General features: G+C 41.4%; 2 protein-coding genes across 5 annotated transcripts in view; both read right to left on the reverse strand.

Annotated features, from left to right (window-relative positions):
* Positions 1-14: 14 nt before the first annotated feature.
* Positions 15-4,922, reverse strand: LOC132844245 (gastrula zinc finger protein XlCGF49.1-like). Of its 2 annotated transcripts, none has more exons than XM_060867480.1 (2): positions 4,805-4,922; positions 15-4,191 (listed from the first exon to the last, which is right to left on the reverse strand). In XM_060867480.1, the coding sequence occupies exon 2, from the start codon at positions 4,146-4,148 to the stop codon at positions 3,378-3,380; it is 771 nt and encodes a 256-aa protein (XP_060723463.1). In that variant the 5' UTR covers positions 4,149-4,191; positions 4,805-4,922; the 3' UTR covers positions 15-3,377. The 2 variants fall into 2 exon arrangements, with proteins under 2 accessions (XP_060723463.1, XP_060723462.1); XM_060867479.1 differs by having other exon boundaries at positions 15-4,220; positions 4,805-4,836.
* Positions 4,923-7,125: 2,203 nt separating this feature from the next.
* The window catches only part of trak2 (trafficking protein, kinesin binding 2), a 28,644-nt gene continuing 24,492 nt past the window's right edge, over positions 7,126-11,277 (reverse strand). For all 3 annotated transcript variants that reach the window (XM_060867485.1, XM_060867484.1, XM_060867483.1), the window contains one exon: positions 7,126-11,003. In XM_060867485.1, coding sequence (XP_060723468.1) covers positions 10,373-11,003 — 631 coding nt within the window. In that variant the 3' untranslated portion in view covers positions 7,126-10,372. The remainder of the gene's footprint in view (positions 11,004-11,277) is intronic.

Below are 11,277 nucleotides of genomic sequence, written 5' to 3' on the forward strand. Positions count from 1 at the left end.
GGTCAGAAATCTGGTTGAAGAAATGTTCTTTTTTCTTTATTACTCTGCAGACATGACCGCAGACACACTGCTCCTCAGCGCTCACAATACAAACAATACCATGTACAACACGATACTGTGTGAGGTCAATCCTTAAACCTGTACCTGGGATTACAGATCTTTACAACCTCAAACACAGAGTCCAGAGTTCCTACATGTTCAACCTTCAAATTAAAATAACATTAATTACAATAAATAAAAAATAAATAAATGTTAAATCATTTTTCAGACACTTTAATCTGTCTCTGATCCACAAAATATCAAGAATGAAGCCAGTTTAGGTTCAACAGATGTTAATGAAATCTTACATTATTATTTCCCTTAGACAAGCGATTAAAAAAATAAAACGCTAAAAACGTAAACATTTTAAATTAAAGGTTACAAAAAAATATTTTAGTAGTCGAAGATTCAAGTAAATTAATCAGCGATTAATCGAACAATCAGCTTAAATGTGGCTCATACATAAAGACTGCTGCAACAAATACCATTTAACCAGAGACCGTTTACTTTACTTACTTTTAATAATGGAAATTAAAATGTAATATCTTGTTACTCTACTAGATCTTTGGGGAGTTAGGGCTATGGGAAATGACTCCCTGTGGCAATTTCTTCAATGTAATCACTTCCAGTTGTGAAGGATTTTGTTTTCAAAAGCTCTCTGTCTATCTAAACTGTAGCAAAAATCACAGTTGTTTGTCATCAGACAAAATAATTTTTTGGTTGTTTTTTTTTACTCCTCTTTCATTGTTGCTCTCATTTAACGTATCTGTGAGACTCAAAATTCGGCTCTCCACCGGCACACGTTCATCTTCATCTTCTACCGCTTATCCGAACTACCTCGGGTCACGGGAAGCCTGTGCCTATCTCAGGCGTCATCGGGCATCAAGGCAGGATACACCCTGGACGGAGTGCCAACCCATCGCAGGGCACACACACACACTCTCATTCACTCATGCAATCACACACTACGGACAATTTTCCAGAGATGCCAATCAACCTACCATGCATGTCTTTGGACCGGGGGAGGAAACTGGAGTACCCGGAGGAAACCCCCGAGGCACGGGGAGAACATGCAAACTCCACACAAGGTGGAGGCGGGAATCAAACCCCCAACCCTGGAGGTGTGAGGCGAACGGGCACACGTTCACAATAATATTAAACCAGTTGGTTTGAGCTCCATTTGGTTTCTTATATAAGGGGCCAGTATTTGCAGGTAAAGCTGCTTTAACAGCGTTGGGGTGAAAATAGACCTTCAGGCCAAAGGCTTCTGACTGATATAAAGTAACCAATCACAGTTTGTTTTGTTCAGTGTCATGTTTAAAAGGTGTAAAAATGTAAAGTCTCTTTAAAAACAGACCAACAGACCGGCATGCAACCGTAGATCGTTCGTTTGAGAAAGTCGTGCAAAGTAATGAGTCTTTGACTTCACATCATTTGGAGAAGCCAGTGTTTATCTGATCCTCATAAGTGTTCACTGTCAGTTCTGTACAAGACGGCTTTCTTCTTCCATGAGAGAAGTCGAGGGAAGTTTGTTTCAAGGCAGTCCGTCTCTCGGAAATCCAAAAATCCGACGACGTATTCGTGTGACATTCGGTTCAGTCGAAGGTTTGTGGGCGTGACGTCTGAGGCTAAGGTGAAAAAATGCACTACTGTGGTGCACTATTATCAGAGCTGCTTCTTCCCCAATGACGTCGTTTTGGAATTACATTCTACCCACAAATAAACCCCAAAGGCATGTGCGGTCATATTATGCGCACACGCCTGGAAAAGGTTTTCAAGAATATACAAAAATCGCCACCTGCGGTATAATAAAGCATCTTCAGTATGTTCACAGCTCACTATTAAATTCAAAAGGTCTTTGTTTGCATTGTAAATATTACAAGTTGTCTTCACTGCAAGCAAACACTGTTCCAGCATGACAATGCCCCTGTGCACAAAGCACACAGCTCAATAAAGGAAGTGGAAGAACATCTAGTGGAGTATTATAGGAGTTAAGTTACAGGAAATTAATGGGGAATCAGGATGTTCAACATAGCACTTGTGAGTCCAGGGGTTTAGATAACATGCATAATTGTGAAATTTTGTTCAAATACGAAGCATAAAACCTTATGCAGAACTTAATATACAAAGTGATTTTGTACTATAGAAAGAGTACCACAAGTTTCTATATTTTTCATGGTTCTTCATGTACGCCTTGTGCCCAACGTTTTTAGAGGACGCTTTTAAAACCGATTTGTTCCTGTACGTCTGTGTACAGATTTCCAGTGCATCATTTATTTAGAAATCAGGAAGCGACGGAAAGACCCAAATCGTGTCAAAGTTTTTTACGAAGACGAAAATCACACCTGGCAGTTACAGCAATGCTAATTGGCTCTTGTTCGAGACAGAACCAATCAGATGGCCAGATGCAAATGAACGACAGCAGGCACGTGTACATGACAGCTACTACTAACTACACTATCATCATGGCGAGGATTCACCACAAAAAATATGACAACAAATTTGTTCGACAAGGTTGATTACAGTGAGGCTAAACCACGAACTCGTGGAATAGAAGCATACCAAGATAAGTGGGAGGAGGAATTCGCTCGGCTTGAACGAGGTCCATTGGGACTACACTGTAAATGGTTCCGCAAGTACGGCATAAAGAATGTTTTTGCGTCCAAAAAAGGGGCAGGAAAGATCGCTTACATTGCAACCATACTATTATAGTGCAGTGGGACAGTGTGTTTACTGTGGTTGCTAGTTTAGGTTCAATGTTTTTGACCATTGTGGTGCACCAAAAGAAAGAAGTTCTCGATATGAGAAGATGCTCTACTATCTAAGGACGGGACATGCAGGCAGGATGAAGTGCCAACGTGAGCTAAGAAGTGCTAGGCAGGATTTACAACTCTGCACCAAGATTAGTTTTCAGTGAACCCTAGAGATTAAGGGCAAAAGGATTAACTCACACAATACTGGTACTCAGGTCCTCCACCTGTTAGGGAGTCCAGTACACTCTCTCTCATGAAGAAGAGAACAATACTGAACAATACTATGAGCAAAAGAGTACTGTACTCATCTCCAAGCAAGGAAGAGGGTACTGTACTCATTGCTTGAAGAAAATTAACTAAACCCCTGGAGATTGATGGCAAGAGTGCACCCAATTTTGGACATGATGTGTATTCGTTTACATAGTAACCCTCTTTTTTTTCCACATCAGACCATTAAACTGGGCTTTGCTGTATCTTACCTCATCAACATGCATTGAGGCTCAACACAAGTGTGATATGAAAGGCAAAACTTGTGAAATACAGTAATAGTTACACTTCTTGACTTGACAGATTTACGTGCGACGCCTATGCCGTAACACACTTGTGTGTCTTAAAGACGCTGGAATAAGTGAAGCTCAGTCCACAATGTGAACAATGATACGGTTTCTCTCCCGTGTGAACGTGATGGTGCGTCTTCAGATTCCGACTATCGCTAAAGCTCTTCGGACAATACAAACACCGATAAGGCTTTTCTCCAGTGTGAATGCGCTGATGCAACTGCAAATGACTCTGCTGTCTGAAACTCTTCCCGCACTCGGAACAGTGGTAGGGCTTCTCGCCAGTGTGAATGCGCTGATGCTGCTGGAGCGTGTCCTGCCGCCTGAAACTCTTCCCGCACTGCAGGCACGCGTAGGGCTTCACTCCCGTGTGAACGCGCTGGTGTAACTGGAAAGTACTTTGCTGTGTAAAACTATTCCCGCACTCCGAACAGCGATACGGCTTCTCTCCAGTGTGAAGGCGCTGGTGTTGCTGCAGAGTGTCTTCTCGGGTGAAACTCTTCCCACAGTGCGAGCAGCGATACGGTTTCTCTCCCGTGTGGATTCGCTGGTGTCGCTCCAGGTGACGGCGCTCGAGAAATCTCTTGCCGCACTCGGAGCAGTAATACGGCTTCTCACCTGCGTGAACGCAGAAGTGCGTTTCCAATATTCCCAAATCGCTAAAGCTCTTCCCACACCGGGAGCACCGATACACATCCGGCTGCATTTCCCTCCACGCCTCATCGACGTGCTGAATCTCTGGACCGCTGGAGATCCTCACTGGTACGTTCTCGTGTTTAATCTCTTCTGACTTCATCATACTGGCAGCTCTTCATGTGCCAGCACAAAGACAGAAAAAATGTCTTCAAGAAATAGAATAAAGAAGTAAATTCTGTGTATGAAGCAAAAAAAAACCTTCATATGAATCAATAAGCATAAATCTAGAACCATAAAACAAAACAATAATATTTTATGGTGTATATTCAAAACCTTTCTGATTTTAATGAATTTATTAATTTTAACATTTTGTAAGAACTCAATCATTTAGTCATATGTATAAATTTATAAGAAAACAGAAAACCTATGGAATAAAATACAAACTAAACTAATAAAACTTCACTCCAATGTTTTTGTCTAGAAAACTCAATCACACCTAATTTACCAATAAGTCACATAACCGATACGTAGTGCACTAGATAGGCGCGTTTCCTAGCAACCCAAACCCAGTGAAGTGCACTTAGAAAGGAAAGTAAGTGGTATTTGGAACGCGGCCCAAAAATCTGCTAGCAAGCGTTAGCATAGCTTTAAGCCTTACAGCAGGAATTATAGCCGAATGTAGTCAATAATCTCATGTGCAGATAAAATAAATCTGTTTTTTTTACCTCGACGAGATTTCATGATGATTTTATAAACCTGTAAATAAATAAATAAATAAATATAAATAGTTTGTTTTTATGGTCAAGTCAGAAAGCTCACCTGACTTCTGCAAAAATTCTTCTTCTTCCTTTTCTTGGACTTTTGGTAGTTTAGTTTTTCTTTAGTTACTGCCCCCTAATGTGAGTCAAATGTATTTCACCCACAAAACTGAATTACCTACAAACTGGTTTTAATTCTCATTCTCTCACTCATCTTCTACCGCTTATCCGAACTACCTCGGGTCACGTGGTGTCTGTGAATCTCAGGCGTCATCGGGCATCAAGGCAGGATACACCCTGGACGGAGTGCCAACCCATCGCAGGGCACACACACACACACTCTCATTCACTCACGCAATCACACACTACGGACAATTTTCCAGAGATGCCAATCAACCTACCATGCATGTCTTTGGACCGGGGGAGGAAACCGGAGTACCCGGAGGAAACCCCAGAGGCACGGGGAGAACATGCAAACTCCACACACACAAGGTGGAGGCGGGAATCGAACCCCCAACCCTGGAGGTGTGAGGCGAACGTGCTAACCACTAAGCCACCGTGCACCCCCTGGTTTTAATTCATACCATTTAATTAAATTTTATTAATAAATCCAGGGCTCTCAAGTTTTGAAGACAGGCAAGAGTGACATATTTTAAATGTGTCCCCCCCCAAAAGAAAACATTACAAAACTTAATATATGAATTAAATAAAACATATTAAATTATACAGTAGGGGGCACGGTGGCTTAGTGGTTAGCACGTTCGCCTCACACCTCCAGGGTCGGGGTTCGATTCCTGCCTCCGCCTTGTGTGTGTGGAGTTTGCATGTTCTCCCCGTGCCTCGGGGGTTTCCTCCGGGTACTCCGGTTTCCTCCCCCGGTCCAAAGACATGCATGGTAGGTTGATTGGCATCTCTGGAAAATTGTCCGTAGTGTGTGAGTGCGTGCGTGAGTGAATGAGAGTGTGTGTGTGCCCTGCGATGGGTTGGCACTCCGTCCAGGGTGTATCCTGCCTTGATGACCGATGACGCCTCAGATAGGCACAGGTTCCCCGTGACCCGAGGTACTTCGGATAAGCGGTAGAAGATGAATGAATGAAATTATACAGTGTAGTGCTGTTGGTTAGTAGCCTTATTTTTCTGAGATTTAATTACACAGAATTTATGATAAATTCATTATTTTATAAAATGTCATAAAGCCGGGGCCCCCTGGCACCAACTCAAGGCCCCCAGTTTGAGAACCACTGGCCTAGACTACTTGTTCTGAGCAGGTGTTGTCAGTGAACCGGCTGTAAAACTGTTGGCTAAGTTACAGACACTCATGAAAAACTCATGCTGATGATCTGGGAAACATCTCTAACAGCAGTCACAATGTCATTGTTTGTGTCAAACAAGTTGTGAATTTGTTGTAACATTAATGTAGGAGATCACGACTCATGATGATGCTGAACAATTCCAGGATATGCTTTTTTTTCCATTGGTTGTTGCGTTAAATCTTACCCATATACATTTACGGCATTTAGCAGACACCCTTATCCAGAGTGACTTACAACTGAGCAACTGAGGGTTAAGGGCCTTGCTCAGGAGCCCAGCAGTATCAGCTTGGTGGACCTGGGGTTCAAACCCATGACCTTCCGATCAGTAGCCCAACACCTTAACCACTGAGCTACCACATCCCGCACATCCCTATTGTGTAGCCTCTTTTTTTGATTGGCTGATAAGTGTCAGGCTCGACTATGAACTCCAGGGGAGACGCTCTTGATTCCTGCCAGGTTCCATAGAGACAGCGGTGCGGACAGATACATTTTGGGGGCTGCGGCTTATTAAATATATGATAAATAGTAAGTTTTTCTGCGTGACAAAAGACCCAAATGAGTGACTGTCACGCTCAATGCCCTGTGAATCCATTTATGTATCTATTTTTTATTTTTTTTGATTAAATGAACCTGTAGTACATTTCTGACTTATTTAGTATTACATGATGAAAACCAGGACAGTTTATTGGCTAATTATTTTTCCTACATTACTCCTCTTTACTGTCCACCATTTTATTTCACTTACAGTTTATTCTTGCATTTTAAACTTTATTTATGCAGTGCTCAAAATATTTTTTAGCTTAGTTGCCAAACACAGCCTGAGTTAGACAAACAGGAAGAAACAAACTAACTAAATGCTAATCATGCTAATTATGCTAATTATGCTAATCATGCTAAATGCTAACACTTTTTTTGTGATCAACATTTCTACAAACCAGTTGGTTAAAAGGTACATGGATTGAACTTGTGAACTTATGTAAAAAAAAAAAAAATCACCAAGTTTATTTACATTTGAGAATTAAATATATTAAATTAAATGTTGGGTGGAAAAATGTCAAAGACACAAACATACTTTTCTTGCTTTATTTAAAAAAAAATCGAAACAAAAACAGAATCGATTAGGTTTTAGACAGTCATATCTCTGTGCTCATCAAATGAATTATAAACACATCATCATCATCATCATCACAAACACATCTCGCTCACCCTGAGGTGAGAAAAAACGTGAGGATGTGGAGATTAGCTGTGCGGCTAAGACATGTTTGGTGACAAATAAGACACGGTCGGTGTCCAAAAACGGTTTAGTTCTGGACTGGAGCTACAAAATGAGTCTTTCTGTAACAAAGTCGGACTTGCTGCATGTCTATAAAATATCTTACGACTCGGTGGCCATTTTGGACGAGCAGAATAATATTGACTGAAAGTCCAAAGTTGTGACGATAGATAATAGTATAACATAGTTTAAGGATAATTATGTTCGTTCCAAATCATTCTGTCTGTACTATTTATCAAAATAGTGTTTTAAATTAAATTGTTGTTAAATTGTTTATGTATAATTGTGAATAAAAGTCCTCGTAGCTTCAGTTCCAGACTAAATCCGGTATATAAATCGACAATGTATTTTTTAAATTGTTCATCAATTAATTTAAATACTGTTACAAACACTGACGGGAGAGCAAGTCAAATCCAAATCACATGCTCTGCTTCCTTTTGCAACATTCCTACATTGTGTAAATCCTGTACAGCGCACGTATCACATGGCAATAAATTCATTCAGCAATTCATTTGATAAATATCGAAAGCCTTGGCGATGTTACAAGCCCCGCCCACTTTTCAGTGTATTATCCAATAGCAATTACAAAATGGCACAAAAAAGCAAGACTTTGCAACAACAGTCGAACATACGAGTTTAGTTTACAAAAAAGATAACAGTACTAACAGTAATAAAGCCCAGCCGGCAAAAACGCTGGTCAAATCATTCTTTTGGTTTGGACCAGGACAAAAAAAAAAGAAAGGATAAAAGAAAACGAGTTTTAAAAGCGATTCCTTTCTCAAACTCACCAAAATAAACATATATCATGATATACCTCCACTTAATAAAAGTGCTTAATAAAATTCCTTCATGCCACTAGCTTGTGTTTATATCTCTAGCTTGTGGACGCTACGTTGTCGGTTAATAATAAATATCAGTGGGTAAAATAAAAAAATTCACTGAGTGGAGAAAGCGGACAAGGTGGATGGTCACCATGGATGGAGTCCGGAAGAGTCACAAGAAAATACTATATGGTTTAGTTTATACTGATATCGATGTGTGTGTGTGTGTGTGTGTGTTATGTGTTATGTGTTACTGCTCTTAGCCAATCAGAACACATGTTACTGAAGTAGTACTAATAGACGATGTGTGTTAATGACCTGGTTAGGGTTGTGGTATTTATTACACAGAGCTTATTACAACGTAGATAGGACTCCAGTCCATTTCAAGCCACCATGCACACACACTTTCACACACTCCTGTACACCTAGGTGCGATTTAGAGAAGCCAGTCCATATACTGGCAAGTTTTTAGAAGGAAACTTTAAACCCCAGAGAAAACCCATACTGACATTCGGAGAAGATGCAAAAACCTCCAGGCAGACAGAAACCCAAGCTCACTATTGAACTCTGTGCATGCGCTTGTGTGTGTGTGTGTACTGTATGTGTGTGTATACATGAAGCAAATGTAAAGCAAATTCATACACATTCCCTTAATAAGAATAAACACAATACAAATATAAAACAAGCATGTTCCCATCTCTCATCTTGCTCCCTGACCATAAAGTCCCTAATAATAGTTTCTTCAAGCGGTTTTAAAATATAGTGCGATAGTAGTTTTTTCCCTTCACATGAAAAAGTAACCTGGATGATATTTAGAGCAGGAAAAATTAAGTTTGACTCACTATCGGGTGGTCCAGAATGCTAGTTTGTGGCTTACTACGGTTTCCTTCAGTGATTTTATAGACACTAGACTCTGATTGGCTGCCATAGATCATGGGGCGGAGCTTGGTGAGCTACATTGGCAGGCATCATTCAAATGTCAAATCTAAATAATCTTCAAAGAAAACGCATCTTTAAATCCCTGATAGAATACAGATTGTAAAATTCGGCTATAAAATGTGCTCTAGAGACTGTGATTTGTCTATCAGGCAGTCAGGAGTTCCTTGTAGACGAAGTGCGGAAACTAATCGCCAACGGATTAAAAGACTGCTTAATGTCGCGATGCCGTCTTTCCTGAGGCTCTAGAAGCACGTCCCCTCACTTACTCCTGTTCCTCTTAATCTACATTTTCATCGCCTTCGTTTCACCTTCACGATCCATCTTTCTTCAGCTTCCTGTTCGACTTACCGCAAACCATCGATACTTGAATAAATCCGCTCGCAAAGCTGCTTTTCATTCTGTAACACATTTTCATCACTCCCCCCTACCTGCAGTTTACCCCTGATCCACATGCTCTAACCTTTCTCACCTTGCAGAGCCTCGAGGACGAACAGACGGCATGACGGCGCTTGAGGATAAAGTCTGAGACGCTTCGCTGCGAGAGCGGTTCTATCTGAGGGGAAAATAAAAGTTTAACGCAACGTTTTGAGAAGTGGTTCCTGCAAGTCCTCATTCCTGAATCGACAAGGGCAGTGCTTAGCATACAATACTGATTTTATTTACACAATCTAGTCTAATTTGCTAATCTAGGCTGCAAGCTAAGCACAGAACTGTCCTAGCATTAGCTAACTATCGCTTTAACTAGAACTCCAACGGTACCCATACTGTATAATCATACATAGCTAGTCATGTTTGCTAGCAAGCTAGCTAAGGTTAGGTAAGCTATTTACCAAATTCCATTGAGCAAAATATTTAATGCGGGATTAAAACATGGAACCGAGTATGCTAGGATGCTAGCCTAAAGTTAGGCTTACATATTGTAGTTTACTAACAATATTAAAAATTCTGCTATATTATTTGATAAAGCTAGAATTTTCAAAGTTTCGAGGTCATGTTGAGCTCCACCCCTTAAGCCCCACCCTTGTTGCCCTAGGTCAAATCAGGACATGAATGATTTCCTGCTGCTACCTAAAACTACACCAAAAAATCTATTTACACAACTGTGCTTTTTTTGAGAAAAAAAGCCATAACAGAAGAGCGTCTGTCTCTTCTTCATGCCTTTTAATCTGTCAGTTTATAGGAAGGCAAACAAAGGTCAAGAAAGGTCAGTGATTATTCCATCTCCCCTGGCCACGCCCACAAAATACACTTTCACCCACCTGCCCAAAACTCTAAACAACTCTTCAATGCTCATGTGGAAGAGGAGTTTGTGAAAGAGAGGCATGTCTACGAGTAGGGCGTGGTTTCAAGTTACCCCAGGGAGGTATAGGCAAAGCGAGGGAGGTGGGGTGAGGGTGTGGAACAGGGTAGGACGGGCTGCGCTGACCAACCATGGCAGGCAGGCTTTGGTTCCGTCGCAAACCTACCAATAAACTTCCTCCTCCTGTCGGTAACAAAGTGGACGACTGGTGTGCCGCGTCAGAGTCCGTCCGTATGATGTTTTTGTCCAATCCCAGCTTGCGCAGACGCTCGATGAGGTCGGGTTTCACACCGTAGACGTCCTGCAGGAAGAGCTCAGCCGGCCGTGACGCCAAGAAGTTGTCAGATACTGTGGCGGTTGACTCGAAGGGTACAGGGGAGGGGCAGGGGGAGTTGGGAGGGGTACTGCAGGGGCCGGGCAGATGCAGGGGCTGGGGAAGTTTGGAGGGAGCAGATACTTTCTGGGCAGAGATGCCTTTCTCCAGCAGAAGCTTAGCCAGACCTGCAGGGGGCGCTGTAGTGCGGCGAGGAGGAAACGAGTCACCCAGACTCAACCTGCACGGGGTGACCGGGGTGGAGGGAACGGAACGGAGGGAACTCGGGGTGGAGGCACAGCTGATGGAGGGAATGGAGGAAGAGAGGGTAAGGTACAGTGATGGAAAAAAGAATGAAATAACAAACCATTATAAAAGTAGAAAAGAAAAAGAAATGCAAGAATGCAAGCAAAAACAAAAAAAAGTGAAAAGAATTATAGCAGAAATATAAAGAAAAAAATATATAACAGGAAAAAACATTTTATTAAAAGGACACAAATAAAAAGGAATTAAAGCAAAGATTAAATGAAGGAAGGATTTAATCAAGAAAAAAGAAGAAAATATACAAAACAGAA

Source organism: Tachysurus vachellii, chromosome 4 (genome assembly GCF_030014155.1).
Source record: "Tachysurus vachellii isolate PV-2020 chromosome 4, HZAU_Pvac_v1, whole genome shotgun sequence".
In the NCBI taxonomy this organism is placed as follows: domain Eukaryota; kingdom Metazoa; phylum Chordata; class Actinopteri; order Siluriformes; family Bagridae; genus Tachysurus; species Tachysurus vachellii.

What these genes read in the sequence shown, in the direction of transcription:
- LOC132844245 (XM_060867480.1), bottom strand. Translation starts at nt 4,148, where the DNA reads ATGATGAAGTCAGAAGAGATTAAACACGAGAACGTACCAGTGAGGATC.